This window comes from Maylandia zebra, linkage group LG11 (genome assembly GCF_041146795.1).
Source record: "Maylandia zebra isolate NMK-2024a linkage group LG11, Mzebra_GT3a, whole genome shotgun sequence".
In the NCBI taxonomy this organism is placed as follows: Eukaryota; Metazoa; Chordata; class Actinopteri; order Cichliformes; family Cichlidae; genus Maylandia; species Maylandia zebra.
Window position 1 is genome coordinate 10,207,092 of NC_135177.1, and position 20,275 is coordinate 10,227,366.

The 20,275-nt window shown below is 40.3% G+C and overlaps 2 protein-coding genes across 3 annotated transcripts in view; both read left to right on the forward strand.

The window, feature by feature from the left end:
* The first annotated feature begins 4,523 nt into the window (after nt 1–4,523).
* Nucleotides 4,524–14,953, forward strand: LOC101464453 (transcription factor E2F3). 2 transcript variants are annotated; one of them, XM_014410791.3, is made up of 8 exons: nt 4,524–5,064; nt 7,032–7,152; nt 8,346–8,476; nt 8,568–8,656; nt 9,342–9,500; nt 11,521–11,632; nt 12,473–12,614; nt 13,051–14,953. In XM_014410791.3, the coding sequence occupies exons 1-8, from the start codon at nt 4,783–4,785 to the stop codon at nt 13,350–13,352; spliced, it is 1,338 nt and encodes a 445-aa protein (XP_014266277.1). In that variant the 5' UTR covers nt 4,524–4,782; the 3' UTR covers nt 13,353–14,953. The 2 variants fall into 2 exon arrangements, with proteins under 2 accessions (XP_014266277.1, XP_076745896.1); XM_076889781.1 differs by lacking the exon at nt 4,524–5,064 and adding an exon at nt 5,109–5,405.
* A 3,872-nt stretch (nt 14,954–18,825) lies between these two features.
* cdkal1 (CDK5 regulatory subunit associated protein 1-like 1) overlaps nt 18,826–20,275 on the forward strand; it is a 258,575-nt gene continuing 257,125 nt past the window's right edge. The window contains exons 1-2 of the mRNA XM_014410796.3: nt 18,826–19,011; nt 19,946–20,109. Of these exons, the coding sequence (XP_014266282.2) occupies nt 19,952–20,109 (158 nt within the window). The 5' untranslated portion in view covers nt 18,826–19,011; nt 19,946–19,951. The remainder of the gene's footprint in view (nt 19,012–19,945; nt 20,110–20,275) is intronic.

The window sequence follows — 20,275 nt, forward strand, 5'->3', positions numbered from 1 at the left end:
TATACAGCTTGGAGTAAGACAACATGCATGAAGAGGATGATGTGGACAAAATACTCATTTGCCTAATAATTCTGCACTCCCTGTATGCTTTCAATAGTGTCATTTAAGTGACCTAGGTAGCTCTGTTTTGGAAGTTAACGCTAGAAATGTGTTTTGGAATTTGTACGTGCTTTGTCTCTAGGGGCCACCGTATATATTTATATATAAACATATATAAATAAAACCACTTTTTTTTAACATTAGTAATTCCTTTTGTGCATAATTTTATATTGTTGTTAATAATAAATTAATTAAAGCAACAAAACAACCTGAAGAGCCGGTTGGGAGCCGAAAGAGCTGGTTCTCTAAAAAGAGCTGGAGATCCCATCACTAACACCCAGCCCACCACTGGGGAGAGATGCCCTGCAGATTCACGAATGATTGGTTGATTTATAATACTTTATTCATCCTGAGGGCAGTAATTTAAGAAAAGTAAATTACACAGCTTACACCTAAATTCTTACCCTATTCAATGTGTCATGTGCCCTGGTGTCAGCTGCTGTCATCAAGACATTGTTATCCAGACGTCTTGTATATATTTTATTTGTTTTCTGAACCTTTCTCTGGCTCAATTAGATGGTAGCAATTAAGTTCAGTTTATCAGCAATTTCTAAAATGCTAAAACCAGCCCAGTTTCCTCCAATCTTCTGCCAATTGATGGAAGTGGAAAGTGGAAAAGTGTGCCTAATGAAGTGACTACTGTTGAATCTGCATAATGTAATGTATGACTCTATGGGGACTGCTTCTAATCTATCGTTTTATTTTTTTCCTCAGTTCAGCGCTCTGTATATAAGGATCTGTTTCTGCTGATCCAGGCAGAGAAATATCAACTAAGGAGCAAGGCAAGGGCTAAAATTTACTAGTTTTATACACTGACACAAAGAAGAGGGCAGGGTGTATAATCATGTGTAAACTACCAGATTAAACCTCAGCTAACTTATTTAATATAAATGTTATAATCATTCCACTGGTGTCATTTAAATTGTAATGTAAAAGAAAAATCAGTGTAATATTTTTGCACAAATAGAAACGAGTTCACCTACTTGTTTGTGTTGTTCTCACACTTGTAACCTACTTCTTTAGGGTGAGAAAAGCTTCGAACAGGACTGCCTGATGAAAGGGGGCCATCTGTGTCCAATGCACAATGGCACAGATTACAAAGAGGTCCGGTTTGGGCCACACATATGTGTGTTGACTCCTCAGTCCACCCACCACCTGGTCCGCTTTTACTTTGTGACGCGCATAAAGAGCATCCTGGACGACTTCCGCCATGGCTTGAAACCAGATCTTATTTTAAACTCCTGTATTTGGGATACTTCAAGGTGGGCGTTGTTGGGATGGAATTATTTGAAGTGCCTCAATTCTATGCTGGATAGGCCCCATGTGGCTGTAGCAAAACAGCCACAAAATCAATTTAACAGACTTATTGTTATTTAACTATTATTATTTAACAGTTTATTACCTCTTTTATCAGTAATGTACTTACTATAAAATATGGATTTCATAAGTTACGGGTTTATTGAAGTCAACTAGTGAACACATCGATCACTTTATTGAGCTACACCACTTCCACTCTGGCGTTATTGTTAGCATAAAAGATTAAATTTAAATAAAGGTTACATTTTAAAATTGATCATTGCCTCCTGTGCCTAAATAAATACATTGATTACCATTAAAAAAAACGCATATGAAGTAATCACTCCTTTCAAGGATGCCCATTGACCATCACTTTTCAAAATAATCTGTGCAAGTTATTGAATGAGGCTTCCACACACCAAATCCGGTCGTTGGTACTTCCTGGCTTGTGTAGCCATTTTGGAGTTTTTACGTGCTTCGGAGTTTGTACGTGTTTTGGAGTTTTGGAGTGTTTTTGTTTCACTTTAAATTTGTTTAAAAGGAAAAAGCTGAAAATTTAAACAGTTAAAAGTTGAAATGCAAATAGTTGTTTTTTGTATTATATGATTTATTTCTTATATTTTATGTGGAGTGAATAAATAAAAAATTATTTACGGTGGCCCCTAGAGACAAAGCACGTACAAACTCTAAAACACATACAAACTCCAAAGCACGTGAAAACAACAAAACACATAAAAACTCCAAAGTGGCTACACAAGCCAGGAAGTACCAACGACCGGATTTGGTGTGTGGTAGTAACAGGTAAATAAACTTTTTTTTTTTTTTTAATTATTTGAATATATATGAGTGCTTGTGTATAAATACACAACCAAAACACATTTGCTTTCAATTGTGTAATTTATGTGATCTAGGTAGCTCTGTTTTGGAAGTTCAGTTAACGCTAGAAATGTGTTTTGGAATTTGTATGTGCTTTTTGAAGTTTGTACGTGCTTTGTCTCTAGGGGCCACCGTATATATTTATATATAAGCATATATAAATAAAACCACGTTTTTTACATTAGTAATTAATTTTGTGCATAATTTTATATTGTTGTTAACAATAAATCAATTAAAGCAACAAAACAACCTGAAGAGCCGGTTGGGAATCGAAAGCCGGTTCTCTAAAAAGAGCCGGAATTCCCATCACTACTCTACATAATCTTGTAAAAACTAAGTACACCCCATGATTCAGTTGCTTGTAGAGCCACCTTTAGCAGCAACAAATTGAAGTAATTGTTTTCTGTATAACTTTATCGGTATCTCGTGTCATTGTGGAGAAACTTTGCCTTGCACTTCTTTGCTGTGATGTTTCATTTCATTGAGGTTTGTGGGACTTTGTTTAGGCACAACTCTCTTCAGGTTATTTTCAATCGGGTGGAGATCTGGACTTTGACTTGAGCCATTACAACATCATGGGTCTTTTCTTTCTCAGACATTCTGTTGTGGTTGATTTGCTGCTGACCCAGTTTCACCCAAGCTTTAGATGGCAAACAGATGACCTCTTATTTCACTCTAGACTTTCATATGTACATATGGGTTTGGAGTTCACAGTCATCTCAGTAACTACAAGGCACCTGGGTTCTGTGGCTGGAAAAAACAAAAACAAATGATCACCCCTCCACCACCGTGCTTGACAGTTGGCATTAGGTGATTGTACAGATTTGTTGTGTTTGATATTCTCCAGACACGGTGCTGCACATTATGGACAAATATCTCTACTTAGGTCTGTCCAAAGGACATTGTTCCAGAATTCTTGTGGTTTGTTCAGATGCAAACCCAAACTGTGTTGCCATGTTCTTCAGGCTTACACCTTGCAACCTTTCCAAACAAGCCATAGATGTTCATTTTTTTTTTCTAATTGTACTGCCAAAAAACTTTAAAATTTAACATACAAACTGAGGCCTGACAGTGAGATTTTACCATTTCTCTGGGCATTGTACGGTCAGATGGAATGAATTTTCTGGAATGTCCACTCCCAGGAAGATTGCAGCATTGTCCTGACAACACACACCTACAGTAAATGCTCCAGATTAGCAAACTGCTCAAACTTAAGCTTTTATCAAGGTGCTCACAGTTGCTGGTGATCAGTTAATAAAGTGAATTTCATTTGCAGTACCTGAGTGCTAATTCCAATTACAGTGGAACACAAACTTCCATTTTAACTTCTGAAAACATTCCTTTTCCACTTGGCTGCAACTTCATGCCATCTATATCTTCCCCTATAATTCTTTCACTTATGCAGATGACATCAGCACACTCGCTCCTCTATGTCTCACAGATCGTAACAGCCATTTCCATAGCAAACATATGAGATCCCATAATCCAGACAAATTTATTATGCTTTCATCTGACCGAACAATGTGCTGGCTACATTCATCATCCTTCTTGTCACAGTGGTTTCACAAATACAGTATTTCAATTTTGTTTGGTTTTGAGAGCAGTAATTTTCTCCTTGAACATGGTCCAAAGAGATGAACATCACACAGTGCACTATTTAAGCAATCACTGAAATAACAAACAAAGAAAACAAAATCTGTAATGTCACTGGGTGCTTTGGAAACTAATGGAAAAAAAATAAGCAAATCACATTTGTTGCAACATAGAGTTGAGCTCACTTGCATCACTGAGACTGTATATTGGGACCTGCATTTTGCAATGTGCCTTTTTTAAAGTTATAGGTAAGATCCAAACTTGATTAATTTAAACGTATTCAGAAATGATAAGAAGCACAAACACATGGCTTTGCAAATGTTAAAAAAATAGGTCTAATGATAATAATTACATTTTTAATATAATTTAATATAATATTTAAGTCCGTAGATATGTTTTGGTTCTTCATGCTTTCTCTTCAGCAAATTGGTCTCTGGCGCCACCTTACGTCCTATCAGAGAGCTCGCAAGGCGTGACAAGTGACGTCACGTGTTTACAACTGCCAATGAACACGTGGCGCACTGAATCTGAAGCCGTCATTGGTCGAAATGACATCGATATGGGTGGGTACTCTGCCGTTAGGAGCCAATAGGGTCTGGCATGTAAATTCTGTTTGAAATTTTCCCGGGAAATCTGAGTTTCGCGGGAGGGTTCTTGAGCGCGTAAACCGTATCCCTTCATTCATCAGGCCGTTTCCTGAAGCCATTTCTAGACGGGGGAAACGAGAGTTGCGCTACTTTTTAATCCGTTGCATCTGCCTAAATGCACTTTCTGAGGGAAAAATACTTTTCAGAAATCGATAGTTCAGACACTCGTCTTTACTTTGGTCTGATTATTTTTGTAACCATTGCGGCGGATTAGCAGCTATACGAGCTCGAAAGTTCCGAGATAAGAAAGGGGTTACCCTGAATACGCAAGATGAGAAGAGGGACCTCCTCGGCTCAGGAAAAAGTGATTTTAGCAGGGGTTGGAGGCTCTTCTCTGGATAATAATATAATTTTAACAGCTCTCTCGGATCGTTTGAACCCCGGTCAATCAAACGCTACGTATATCCAAATAATAACCACACCACCGCCTTGCAACATTACACAGACATCAAATGTGTGTTTATCCGAGCCTCAGATTAACAACATTTACACAACTCCACAACAAGCTGCAGCAAACGCAGCAGGACAACGACCCGCTCTGGGAAGACCGCCGGTAATAATCCACACAGCTTGCTTATACATTTAGCTTTGCTACGCTCAGCGACACAATGTTAGCTTGCTAACCTAGCCGAGCTTGTTGTTCAGGGCAGCTAATGTTAGCTATTTAGCCAGGGCATTCCCTCGACTCAACCTAGCGAGGTGGCTAACTAACTACCGCTAGCTAAGTTACCCAAGTGAGCTGGTTAAGTGTTTTCGTTTGCTGTGGGGACGCCAGTGACAAGTTTAAGTGAGTTTAGCGTTAACTGGAATGCAGACCTGTCATCTAAGAGAGTGTTAGCAGACTTCATGGTGCTTTTGAGTCCGCTTCACCTTTGCAGCCAGATGGAAATATTGGTAAGAGATGACTAACGTTAGCGCTGGCCTAGTGGCTGCTGTTGGTGTCTTAATTTGGGGGGTTGGGGGATGGTTTCCCTGGCCGGTTCTTGGTAAGCTATATGTTTGTTTTTAGCGTTTTAACGCTACATGATTAGTGGAACTTATAAAGGCATGATGTTATACGCAGATATCGCTACAATTCAGTCTGGGATCTGCTCGATAGATTTTCTCCCAGTCGTCTGTGAAGATGCAAGCCAACTTGGGTAAAGCTTTGAAAAAAATATGCGTTAGCTATCAGAGCTAGTAGCACTATTGGTTATTAGAGAGCAACGTTAGTCGTTGTCGAGCTTGACCTTATTCTTTTAATTCGGCACAACTGTGTCATGCCACTCTTTTGTAACTGAAGTAACGCTGTGGTGCCTTTCATGTCAAGTAAAGTGAAACCCGAGTTTGTTGCTTTAGTGCTGATTCTACGTTTCCTGTATTCTCAACATGCACAAACCACACAACAGTTAAAGCTGCATTCAGGGTGTTGTTTTCTTTTCTTTCTCCTCCTGGTTATTCATCTTTTATGAACTCAACCAGTCTGCACATATCAGGCTGTGAGCCATGAGAAGGCTTTGGGGTGAGGGGAGCTGCTTGCTGATATAAAATGGCTGACACTTTGACTGTCAACAGAGGACATATTTCTTTCTTTCTCAGTCTGGGGTTATGCAAAAGATGAAGTAGTAAGTATGGGTTTAAAAATTATAATATGTTTTCCATTTCAGGGGAAAGTGGCTTCTGCTGTGCATGAGTTTTAGAGGGAAATGCAGACCAGCAAGCTGGTGGCATGCTGTCCTGCTCAAAGACACTAAAACAGGATGGATTCTTGCAAAAGCACAGATTCATGTTCATTGGGCTATAATTGAGATGGGTTATTTGATTTAAAAAAAATTATTATTGTATTTTTGTGCTTTAAGAAACAAGACATGGGGTATGTTTATGGTAAGAAGTTTAACATCTGCATTACCAAATCCAATGTTCAACACATGCCATAAATGGGCTTAAACATGGTGAATGGTACAGATGAATCTGGGGACAATGTAGATGCATATGAAGCTAAATAAAAGCTTGTGTTGGAGCCATAAATTGCTGAATCATACGCTTAAACTGACTCGTGGTGGGTAATTGGACATCAGACATTTTTGTCTGGATTTGAGAATTAAGTTTTGGACTGAGCAGAACTACTTGATGCTTCCATTAATTATTTGGCTGGGTGGAGTTATACGGTCGATTATTTATTGGGATTGGCGTTGGTGTGTGGTGGGACGTTCAAATCGTCGACGTGACTCACTCTTGAGCTATTTGGGCTTGCCCTTTCCAATAAATTTGAAAAAATGGAATCTCTGTGGCTAACAAAACTTCTTTCAATTCAGATTTGATGTTGCTGTCCTTGCTGCGAAAACCTCAGGAATACTGAAGTAGTCGACGGAGAACAATCACATTTGGTGACTAAAAGCAGCCTGAAACTAGCAGTCACTCTATGAAACTCTTCTTTGGTCCTATACTGTGTTTTAGAGAGACTAGGCTTATGGAAAGGCTTTGGAAGTGACTGCCAAATAACCACATCCACCCTTAACTATCCCTTCTGCTCTCTCCTAGGCAAAAAGGCGATTGGCGCTCGATGATTCGGACCACCAGTACCAGACAGAACCAGCCAAAACTCCAAGAGGTAGAGGAGGAGCCGCGGCATCAAATGGGGCACGGCTGAAGACACCCAGAAGTAAGAAGGTGGCTCTTAAGAGCCCTCTGTCATCTTGTTTGTTCATTTCACTGCAGATTGTTTCAACTTCATCGTGTCCACGCTCCTGCCGAGCAGCACAGATGGGAACAGTGTAGATACAGCTGGTTTTTTTTGTTGTTTTTTTTAATGGTTATTCCAATAAAATGAGTTTTATTTTTTCCCCTGAGCTAAACATCATCATGAAGGTAAGGTCCTTGGTTCTCTCCGAGTGGTTCACTCAGCTTTCCATGAAGAAAAATCTCTCCAGTGTTATATCACTATATTAGTGGTGTTGATTAATCTGTTTCATCAATATATAAACAGTAGTATTGTGTATCTAAACTATGGAGCTGAAATGGGGAACTCTCTCAACATATTAAAGAAAAGCAGGGAAGTGTTTCCTATGAAGCGTGTTGCTTCCAGACTATATTCAAGCACAGTAAGTAACTTCCTGTTAGCTTGGTGTTTTATTTGGCCTGCATTCTTAGAAAATTTAAAAAAGAAAGTGGGGAGAGAGATCTGGTTCTTTTACATGAATCTAGTGATCGTGGCAGTGTAATACGTGGTCTTGTGGGAGGTCACAACAGGTGACGTGGTGTGGATCTCTGCTCTTAAACCGCTCTGCCCACTGAGAACGGGAATGGGACACTGTGCGAACAGAGCCTTTAAAATTAAAAAACTTTTAGCTTTAAATTGCAACCCGACAGAGGAATTAAAAAGTGATCCTTTTTTGCCAAACTGGCTTGTAGCTCGTCTTCACAAAAATACGCCGGCGATTGTCGCTGAGTCATTTCCCTTTCAGCATTTCCCTGGAAAAACTGTCTTCGGTTTTCCCAATATTGAGTGTTAGTGAGCAATTTGTACTGTAAATGTGTCCAGTATGAAAATGCCTCGCTTGTTTCCAACAATGACTTCAAAGTTGGCTCTTTGTCTTTGTGAATGAGTCACAACACAAAACAGAGTATGATCACCCATCCGTCCAGCAGGTAGTCTGCTTCTTCTGACACCCCTGCTGCTCTTGGACTCCTGTTGACTCTCGGACATATTGATGAAGCTGCGTTTCGCTCAGCCATATGCTCTCATGTGAAACTGCATCTAGCAATGACTGAGTTTTCATGTCTTGGCTAGAAACCGTCCTTCAAATTGCTTAAATTACTTAATTTCCCCTTCTTTCTGCTTTTTGTCCACCATAGCACCCAAGTCTCCACCAGAGAAGACGCGGTACGACACATCTTTGGGCCTCTTAACAAAGAAGTTCGTGGACCTTCTTGCTCAGTCTTCCGATGGTGTTTTGGACCTCAACCTTGCTGCTGAAACCTTACAGGTAAATTGAGGAAGATGCTTTGTTTTCGGTCAGCGTTTTAGCGACTGATGAGTTACGCCGTTAAATCTGTACGTGTGTTCCTCGCTTGCAGGTACAGAAAAGGCGGTTGTATGATATCACCAATGTACTAGAAGGCATTCACCTCATCAAGAAGAAATCCAAGAACAACATTCAGTGGATGTAAGTGGTTATTCTGCCTCACTCTGCCATGCAGGTGCTTGGTTTGGACTCTGCATTTTTCTTTCTCCTCCATCTTTGCTTCTTTCTTTACCTCAGCTGATGTGTTGTATGAGGATACCCAAAAGTGCTGACACTCGAATCATTTTAGTAGTTCGCTCACTCAGAACTCATAAGTTCATAACTGGGCACGAGACACCTGTGCTTTGCAGTTTAGGGTGGCTTTTCATTTAAACAGATTTTGAGTCATGTTTGTGAGCTGTATGTACTGTTATGGTTTTATTTTAAAGCTCTGTTGATTTTCCTCTCATGGCCTAAGATGTAGGTCGTGTCCCTGTCAGGCACTAAAGTTGGAAATGACTACAGAAATTTATTGGGTCAGAATACTTTGAAGGTAGTTTCCCCAGTTTTATGTTTTGAAGTCACTTGTTCTTTACAGGATATGCGGTCAGTGGAGCCTGGTAATCACACCTTTGTAATGAAGGAAAGGTGCTTAAGTGAGAGGTAGCTCATACGTACCGAAACATAAATCCTGTGTTTACTTGAAAAGAAATCAGAACTTTTTTGCACTGTTGAAGTTGATGTGCCAAATATTTGAAACTAAAAACCAAATGGCTGCAATTGAGCGCCCTTAGGTGACTCTAAACCGCTGTATTTCACTCTGCACTGGCTTTTCTTTCATTTACAGGGGCTGTAGTCTGTTGGAGGTCGAAGGGGCGCTGAGCCAGAGACAGAGACTGACAGCTGAAGTTTCTGCGCTGGCTGATGAAGAGCAGAGGCTCGAACAACTCATCCAGAGATGCTCTCTGGATATGAGACACATGAGCGAGTTGCCAGGCAACCAGAAATATCCTTTTGTTAGTTGAGATTGTGGCTAAAGTTTTAGTTCAACATAAATCTTGTAAAGATGCAGAGTAAGTCACTACAGGATTGCAAGGTCTTGTTTGTAATCTACTAAAACTGCAGATTTCTGAGCAAACACCAAGCAAGTTCATTTCAGGAGTGTCCACTGCAGTTTTACTAAGAGCAGTGACAACTGGAGAATCAGAAACAACCTGATGATAGATTTTTAAATGTCTCTGTAAGCAGTGTGCTTCTTCAGATCAGTGGGAGGAAGCTGACGGAGTATTGATACGTTCTGACATGAGATTGAAGTCGGTTAGAAATCGCTCTTGACTAGGGAAGCCATTCGCTTCTTAAATGCTGCAGCTCATGTAGGGAGTGGCTGTTTTATTACAAATAAGTTTGTCACAGGCGATCTGATCAAAAACGCCAAACATCAGAAGCCTTTGCTGATTTGAGTTTGGGAGATTCCCCAGTAAAGGTGATTTTCTTGGTCACGTCCAGGCAGCAGGTCCTATAGTGCTATAACCCTTTAACTGTGTAATTTGCGATTTCATTTAAACTTGCACAGAGCGCACAAAGTCAAGGTCTGTTTCAAATTAACTCAAATTTTATGTGGAGGATTGTTGTTCATAAGTCTGAGCTGCAGCTGATTAGTTTTCAGCAGGTGTAGGAGTTCAGTTTGGAAGCCTGAGGGCAGCGTGTCAGGTGAGGAGTGGCACTGGACCATTTCCATTAGTACCTACTCAGGGCGGCTCGCCACAGTTTTCAGGATTTTCCTTTAGGTGATGAGACCTGGTACCAGGCCGGTGTTCCAAGTGACCTAAAAATGTAATGTAAACAGAATGCATACTACCGATCGGCTAGTTGGTGGGTCACTCAGTGAGTCATGAGTGTCTCCTTCACGAAAATCAAAACCGCCATTTATTAAACCCAGCAATGAGGAAAACAGCTGGACAGAAACAACTTTGCTGAGTCTGAAACTCTACACACTGAGCAGCAGGTGTAACGTTGCCTTGACGTCCACCTTTGTAGTGCTTAGCCGCATTGCAATAACGACCCCAAACACGTCCAGTTGGTACTTGGTTGTAATGGAAAACGAGTCGTATCGCCACAAGACTCGAGTCACATCTTGCTGATCTGAGTAGGTACTAATGGTAAACGCTCTTCAGTTTTTTTCAGCGCTGTTCACTGTGACTTCATCAATCGTGGCGATTCATCTCTGTGTATTGAAAACAGACTTCTTTTTTTGTCCCTCACACCAGCACAGTGTTAACTCACCAATAACCCACTCACCAAAGTTGCTTCCCTACAACGTTATCCACTTCCCTAAAATTAAAAATCAAGTTTAATGATAACACTTCTGACAAACTGGAGGAGATCCAGAACTGACTGCAGAGGCACAAATGCAAGTTCACACATAGGATGCGTAGAAGATCACACAATCATCAGAAGTTAATGTTCCTGTAGATCATATATAAAAAAAGATTTTCTGCATAACATTAGCTTGCAGCCAATTATTAGAATCATCAGGGAAAAAAATGGATTACCTTGTGATCGAACTTAATAGTCATGGTTTGCATGTGTGCACTGCTCAGTAAAGACGCAGAGGCTTGAGATCTTTTCCTCATGGACCCGTGTCCTCAGATTTTGCACACTCAAACTCCTTCAAATACCATGCAGTACAGCTAGTTGTAAAAATAATTGTGCTCGTGCCTTTCATTTGTAAATTGTCATTATGAATTCTTTAAGTCTCAATAATTGTTTTATGATGCCAAAAGGGGGTTTAGACAGGCACAGAATGGTGACATGGCTGTTTCTTAGTCTAAAAAGTCTCTTCTCAAAAAGCTGTAATATGCTTTCAGTACTTTAAGAGCTCTGCCTTCAGGAACAACTAGCTGTGTTTTACTTCTCCTCGAACAAACATCTCTTTTCTAACATGTCACAGAATGCAGGTCATTTCATATAGTCTGTTCTGTATCAACACAGACGCAGTTTTATTTCTTTAACCCGGCTGTTTCCACATATGCTTATGTAACATACCAAGATATCAAACAAGGGAGCCTCAGAGACCAGACGGTTATTGTCGTCAAAGCGCCCACAGACACCAAACTAGAAGTGCCGGACCCTGAAGAGGTTTGTATACATGCTCACAAACACACGCGCCTGATTTTTTTTTTTTTTTTTTTTTTTTTTTCGACCACTTGGCATATGACTTGAGTTCTTTTATAGACAAGACTTCATATTGGTTAGGTTCACTTCTGACCTTAGTCGGGTAAGTCAGTCAGTTTTAAATGTAACTATATTGAAGTTTTTCAACGTGATGTCATGCACATCTTGCTCAAGATTTGTCCACCATATTGGATCTTATACAACCACTGGTTGCTAGGCAATAATGTGTGTATTGCCTGATTGGTTCGGAGTGGTTCATGGAGGTTTCTGGTTTTCGCTGGGTGAAATCTGTTGGAAAGTAGGTGCTGCATGAAAACCTCCTATATTGCACCAGTTGGTAGCAGATTTCCCGGTTGCCAGTAGTTCTGTTTTTTTACGCCTCAACCGTAAAAGGTTGATGGCGCATTGTCAGCACCCTGCAGCGCAGGTGGGCAGGCGGGTGATGTGGACCCCCAAGTTTGTAAATGGATAACAGGAGAACTCAGACGAGTTTGAATCTCAGTGACCTCAACCTCAAGATCAGGGGTCGGAGGTCAAGTTTTCTGAATATTTTCTGAAAACTTTGAATAAAAAAAAAAAAAAAAGATTTAAACTTAATTTGGTACCGTTAGTTTTAATTTGTCCTTCAACAATGATTTCTGAGTGGCTCGGTCAGTCTGAGAAATCATTGCACTGAATTGATCATATTTTAGATTCATTGCTACATGCATAAACTCCTCCATTTGGTGTGTGCACATGTTGGTAATCAGTAGTACATTTATGTGCATTGTTGTTCTGATTCGAGTACCTGTTCTCTCTCTGTAGAGTTTATCCATACACCTGACCAGCACAAAGGGTCCCATAGAAGTTCTGCTGTGCCCGGATGAGGAAAACGACCCCAGGAGTCCCGTAAAAAATGGGAACACAGACATCAATGGGAACTCTCCTTTCCTCAAAGTCCTTCAAGGTTGGTTTCAGATGGATAGTAGTGTACCACAGCACTTTGTTTTGTCATTCATAATGAAAAGCTGATCCATTTATTTTGCGTATCATATATCCATAGACTGAGTAAAAGAAAAAATAGCATGATCATTTAAACACATGGAGAAAAAAAATCCCCATTTCTATTACAGTCACAGAAATTGGCAACATTTAAACAGTTTTCTGTACTGAAGTGAATGAAAACCACATGCTTTGTTTCATTGTTCTTAAATAGTATGAATGGATTGGTAAGAAAGGAGTTCAGTGTTCAGTGCTGATCTAGAAGTGGTTCCAGAAGAGACGTCCAGAGCTCACTAGATTTGCTTCCAGTGCAACAAAACAGCCGTACAGCTTCTTTGAAGACCAGTGGTACTCTTGGCTGTTTTGGTGTCATAACAAATTGTCTCTTTCTCCTTCCACAGATCCCAGCTGCACAACCACTTCTCCTAACCCCTTTCTGGCTCCACCTCCCTCCTCTTCCTCAGCTGTCTCCGTCACAACTCTTTCACCCATCTCATCCACTTACACCAGTCTCCTGCAGCAGACAGAAGACCAGATCCCCTCATCCCTGGGTCCTTTCTTAAACCTTGGGCCTACTCTTCTGGACCAAGAAGATGACTACCTGTTAGGTTTGGGAGACGACCAGGGAATTAGTGACTTGTTTGAATCCTGTGACTTTGATAAAATGCCCTCTCTTGGCCTGGATGAGCTCCTGGGCAGCTAGCATTAGGTGAACAAAATGGACGGAAACACAGAGGGCTTTTTCTGTCCCACAGGGAGTACCGTGTTCTTTCATGGTATAACTAACAAACGTCATCAGCAGTGTAAAGCCTTTGATCTCCTTTTTAGTGGATGCTAATTTACACAGCTGGTTGGTTAAATGTAAATGGGGATGGGAAGGGTATCCACATCTTTGTATGGGTGTTACTATAGAGAGACAGCAAAGAGAGAACAGCTATAAGGAAACATCCCCCACAGTGCTTGGCATTACCTCACATCTGGGGTTATTGCATTGTGTTGAGCATAACCGTGCAGTTACCAAAAAACACCCTCGAGATTGGGAAAGAAGAAAAATCACATTGTTAACTCTTGAAGGATCCTGTCTGGGAATTTGTTTTGGCAAGTAAAAGGTCGATCTTCTTTGTTTTATCTTTGGGTGTGCAGAGCTACCCAGGTAACGCTTTAGGTGTGTTACTGCCAAGTGCTGTGGGTAGAGTTCAAGCTGATTTCATCCACAACAATGATCTGTGACCGAAGGCTTTTACTGCTGACTGTTAAATAGCCATGTTGTGTGTGCACATATGAAACATTTTTGGAAATTATAAAAAAAAATATATATATAAGAATGGAAACAGGGCTGATTTTGATGCACAGCACTCGCAACATAGTTAGAATAGTTAGGCTAGGCTGATTATAAAGTTCAGAGTATGAGTATTGGGTACATTTGGGTGTCCATTGAAAAATTATTGTGGAAAATAACCAGAATATGCACTCTTGAGTCATGGAAGCAAGACATTTATGCCACATATTCCAGTGTCTCATCTCCTGACAAATACACAACTTGCTAAGTTGCTAAAGGAAGCTGGAAAAGCCATCATTTCTTGCCAGTGGGTAAATCTGAACACGTGATGTGCAAACTTAAAAATCATCTCCACCCTATACTCTTGATTTGGCAGTTGACGCCTCGACTCTCGCTGCTTTTTACCTTTCCCATCTTCATCAGCAGTAGCCGGCATAACTGAATCCCTTAATGCCTCCTCACTTAGACTGTGTGCAGTGCGATTATACTGTGGATTGAGCTATTCAGAGAAACTTGTGTTCGAATCACTTACCACTCTGTGCGCACTTCCTGCTCGGTGTGTACTGAGACTGTTGTTGGCTCTTTTTAGCTTCAATAACTGTTGAATTTTAATGGATTTTAAAACTGTAGAAATTACTTAACGTCTTGGGTCATCTAAGGGAAAAAAAACAGGATGAGATAGCCACTTATTTAAACTTCAGCATGTAATGAAGGGCTTTTTTTCCTCTGTAAGAAAATGTTAAAAAAAAACAAAACAGCTATTTTGTAATTTAAGTGAATTCAGCGCAACTAAACCGTAGTGACTTGTGTTTGTTTAGAGCTACTGAATTTACCGTGATTAGCCAGCAAAAAAGGCTTGATTACTTGCTGAAAAACAAGCTGAGAGGATGTAATTTTTTTCCCACTTTAGGTATTAGAAACACCATCACAGTTCACTACCAGTAGCTTGTCTGATTACATCCCTTGTAATAGTGAAGTGCAAAGAGACCTTGGCTTTTAGAGATCACAGGTGATATTGCTGCTGTTATTGTTGACTTATCCCCGCCCGACCTGATTGACGTGTGCTTGAGGAATCACGTGTGTGAGTTAATGTCAGAGTCGAGCTTGCGTTAAAGAGTAAGCCTGCCCGTGTGTAAATTGATGTACAGTTTTCTAATTTTTTTCAGTGCACAAGGTACTGTAGGCTACCTCTCACTTAATGTTGCAAAATAGAAAATAGGGCGTTAAGAGATAAATGCCATAGTTTGTATGATTTTTGAATTCTTTTGTTTTAGGAATTGCCCGCGTTTTATTTAGCAGTCATGTCGGAAACCCCGACATTATAGTGGGAATACCGTTGGCCAAAAGCCAGACTCATACTGTCGCATATTAATTTTCACCACTGGGGTGCACATTTGAAGCATAGAAAAGTGGATGAATGTATTGCAATATTTTTTTAGTGTGTGTCGTTTTTGTTTTTTCTCCAATAAGTTATTTAGCTCCTGTTTCAGTGTTTTTGTTTTAATTATGTTTTTTAAATGGAGAGGCACCACTTAGACACAGGCAGTGATTCGCAGTTGGTCTATCTGGTCATGCAGAGACATTTCTGTGTTTTTCGCATCCCTGGTTTGGCTGTTCTCTGTTGGAAGTGTGTAGGAACTTTTGGAAACTTCCCCCCTGATATTCCTTACCATTTTTGCAATTCTCAGTTTTTTGGAGAGTAGTGATGCCTCTCCAAGTGCCCCTATTATGTTCATGTACAACCTCTGTTTCATTATTGCTAAAGGAGCTAGAATATGTTTGCGTGCTTTAATGTTCAAAGAACACATTATACCGTACGTTGCTGCAGCATTTCTGTTCACTTTGTCTGAAACTTGCACTTGCGTGCCTTGAATGCTCCGCTCCCAATAATCCCCACAGTCTGCACTAAATGGCTAGTTGGCATGAAAAAGGCAAGGTGGTATTATCTGACAACAGAAATGCAAAATATGTAAATGAGAACATCACTTTGGACTGTATTAAAAATACACGGTTGTGCATTCTTTTAGGGTCTGCCAAATTAGCCACTAGGTGCAAGTGTTTTACACAGTGACCGAGAGGTTACAGAAGAAAATCCTCGAATGCAAATTTTATTTTATTTTGTTGTTTGGATGAACTTTATTTTTTGTGCTGCTTTTTGTTTGTTTGTTTGTTTGTTTGTTTGTTTGTTGGGTTTTCTTTTGAAGCATTTCACATCTGCAAAATTCTGACGCAAGAGCACGATGGGGGCAATTCAGGAAAAGCATGTTGACTTGTTAAAGAATAGCCTCAACTCTGAGAAGAACATCCAGTCTCTTCATTATTTCAATCTTTACAAAATGCACAAAAATGTCCTGATTTACAGGCGTATTTATATTGGTGTATTTTACATGTATTCATGCAAAGTTTAAACACCCACTCTCCAGTTTACAGTAGGTAAAATATTTTCCCCCAAGGATTTCAAGCAACCAGAATCTGGTTGCTATATTTTATGTCCTTTTACATGAGGGATTTTTGTGTGTGTGTGTGGTGGAAAGATTGTACCTTTCCATTGGTTTCTAATGGAATGTTGGAGATTTCGTGCACTGCTAAAGCTAGTGTCTGGTAATAATGAGTGACTTAAAATTGCAACTTTTTTTTCATTTCGAAATGTGTGATTAGATCTTACTGAAGTGTATCGTTAGGCTAAGTATGATGCTAACTATGGTCCACATTGAAACAGCTTTGTTTTTATTTTCTTATGGTTATTCTTGAGCTGTTACCAAATACGGTGTAATGATCAGTGAATATTCTGTAAAGCTTATGAAAAAAAAAAGACACAAAAACAAACAAAAAACAAAAATCTGATTAGAAAGAATTGTCTGTAAAATTATATTTCTGCCTGTTTTTGCTAACTACAGAACAGAGAGCAGTTTGCGATGTGAAGGCATGGGTGAAAGAGCTCATGAATGTTGGAGATAAAATTGATGTTTTTTGATGTGTGTATTTCAGTTACATGCTTGTTTATGTACATCTGTTAAAATGAGGAATTTGAGCTGTGTGTGCGTGTCTGTGTGTATTGGAGGGGTTGGGGGGGATAAATGAATTTGTTTTTTTGTACTCTGGGCATTTGTAATTGAAAATTTGAATAAAGCAAATATAAATGAGGAAATGTATATTTTGTCTTGATGCGTCTTCAGGGAGTAGTTTGCACTATGGTGGAAAGTTTGGCTGCACTATTAGAAGTCTGTAGGTTCAAACATGTATAGTAACTTGCCACTAATTACACCTTACTAATTGTACAGGTTAGGTCTCCTTGTGTCTTCGGGGATGTTGTAATTGTAAGACCGATTCAACAGGGAACTGGAAACATCAGATTCTGATCCATATTGACATGATGGCTTCACACAGTTGCTGCAGATTTATTGGCTGTCCATCCAGGTAACTGCTTTCATGAGAACTTGAATCAGTCTGGCTGTTGTTATCTGACATCAGTAATTTGTTTACACTAACAAACCAACCAACTTGCCAACCATTCTCTGTAAACCCAGGAGATGGTTGTGTGGGGGAAATCCCAGACCAGCCTGTCTGGGATTTCACATTCAAAGTTACATAAATCATGTTTCTTCCTCATTCTGCTCAGTTGAAACTCAGCAGGTCATCTTGACCGTGTCTACATGTCTAAATCAAAGTCAGCTTTATTGTCAAAGACCCTATGTACAGTCATACACAGGAATTGGCCCTCAGTGTGCACTAAAACAATATAAAGATAAGTCTTCTGTACAATACTATACAATTATTTAAACAGCAGTGTCCAACACAATCGTAGTGATTGTGGGCAAGTTGGCGTGCAAATGGTGGTGGTTCAGAGTTTGTATGTTTGGGGGGGGTTCAGAGGGAAGAGGTCAATGCAGGTCTGGAGTTCGTGTGTCTCAGTCTGCTGGTTCTAGCCCGGAGGCTCTTCAGTCTCCTTCCTGATGGCAGCAAATTGAAGAAGTTGGACAGATGAGTTGAGTCACCTGAAATGCAGAGGGCTTTCCGGATGAGGCGGGTGCAGTAGATGTCCTGGAGGGAGGGAAGAGAAGTATCCACGATCTTCTCCGCTGCTGTCACTACCCGTTGTAACTTTTTCCGTCAGGAGCCATACCGCACAGTGATGCAGCTGGTGAGGATACTCTCAACGGTGCCTCTGTAGAAGGTGCTCGTAATGGTGGTTGAGGCTCTTGCTCACCTCACTTTGCAGAGGAAGATCTTCTGAGATGTGCACAGCCAGGAACTTAGTGCTGCTTACCCTCTCTACAGCAGCACCGTTGATGGTTAGTGGGATGTGCAGGGTGCGAGTTCTCCTGAAGGGACAGGTTGTTGTTGCTGCACCACTCGGCCAGATGGTTAACTTCACTCCTGTAGTAGGTCTCATTGTTGTTGCTGATGTGACCCACCACATTTGATGAAGAGGTTGGAGCTGTGTGATGGTGTGCAGTCGTGGGTCAGCAGAGTGAAGAGAAGGGGGCTCAACATACATGCATCCAGTCTGATGGGGAGGCTATAGTTCAGGACGCAGAGCAAGTCATCTACTAATCAGAAGGTTGCAGACCCAGTCTGCATGCTGAATATCCTTGGGCAAAATACTAACCCCAGGTTGCTCTCTGATCGGAGTGTCAATGCACTGGAAATAGATAGAAAGCACTTACAAAGAGAAAAGTGCTTGTGTGGGTGGGAATGGGTGAAGGAAGCAAGTTGTATAAAGTGCTTTGAGTTTTCAGAATAGAAAAGCGCTGTATGCGAACCTGCCCATTTACCATTTAAATGAGCAGCTGAACCGGTATACCTAATGAAGTGGCTGGTGACCGTATATGTAGTGTTATCCACACATGACACTGAATCATACCCGTATTCATTTGGTCTGAACTTATTCACCCACTACTTGAGAAAAACACGCGCTTATACAGTTTGTCCCTGTTTACCTTCCGTACTTACAGACAAGTATGGCGGTCTAAGGGTTGTGGTGACTGCTTTGGTGGCGTAAATAATCATCGTGTGCCTTTTTAAAGCATATTGCCCTCGGCATTCGAGTTCAGCTGAAGGCTACAACTACAGTGCGACTAAGGTAAGAAACTTTAATGTTTTTATTGGGACTGTCTGCACTGCACAGAATAAGAGACACGTGGGTACTAGCTAGCCAATGAGGCTAGCCAAGATAAACGCTACCCTGCGCTTGTTAACCAGTAAAACCAATGAAGAGGGATAAATAAGTGTCAAATGAAGCATTTTAAATGTTTAAATTTACGTTAATGTTAGCCTCCCTGTGTAAACCCTCGTTTAGGGTAAACTAAAACCAGCTCATAAGTGTGGAACGTGATCTGTTGTATAAAAGTTGTACAACTTGAACCCAGTAAGCGTTTAAGTGATGTGTGCGCATATTCAGCATAGCTTGTATCTCTAGCCATGCAGCTTTTCATCTACTTATCGTGAAGAACACATTTAAAGAGAATGTAACGGTAATTAATACATGTGCATCAGTAGATAGAGGTACTGTACTTCAGGATGTCGCACTCACTGGTCATGAAGATCTTGTATTGATAGTTTTTTTTAAAGTAATACTTTAATCCATAATTTGCACACTGCATTTTTCTTTATCTATAAATCCTTCTAATAATCATGCTTATTTTGCAAATGCTAATGCTGTTCCTGCACACGTAGCCTTTGCATTCCTAAAACCCTAAAACGGGTACTAATGAAAAAACAGTACAAGGTACAAGGAGTGAGACTGAGGAAGAGTCAGCCATAACATTGCTGAAGAGGTTTCATATCCAAATCTTGAACCATTGCGAAAAACAGTTTAGGAACAAAACAAAGTGTCCACAAAACCATACCAAGAATTTTGCAGGTACTCCGCCTTTATGAGTAAAAACCTTGAAATCTGCTAAATGAAGGAGAGTCTGCAGGCAGCAGTGAAGCATGGAGCTTTCTTAAAGGGATTCTGCCACTATATATTTTTAAGTTACTCCAAAAGGCTGACTAAAGCTTTGCTTAATTTCCAGATCATCATGCTGTCTTCTTGTGACTCTCTGATGGAAGACATCGAGGACATGGTGTCTTCTAGTGACCCCACTCCTCATGAAAGACAGTCTGCTAGAAAAAGTATCATACCAAGGGCAAGGAAGAAGAAAGAGCTCATGAGCGATGAGGAGCTTCAAGCTGACAGGTGTGTCCAGTGTTTGATATTATGTTACTGCCATGGGGGGAAAAAGGGAAATTGTTGGCTTAAAAATAAAAAATTTAACCATGTATTAAAAAAATGTATAAGTAGATATTTTTGTCAGTGAAAAAAGTGTATTTTGGCTTCATGTTAGAAGGAATAATGTCTTTTA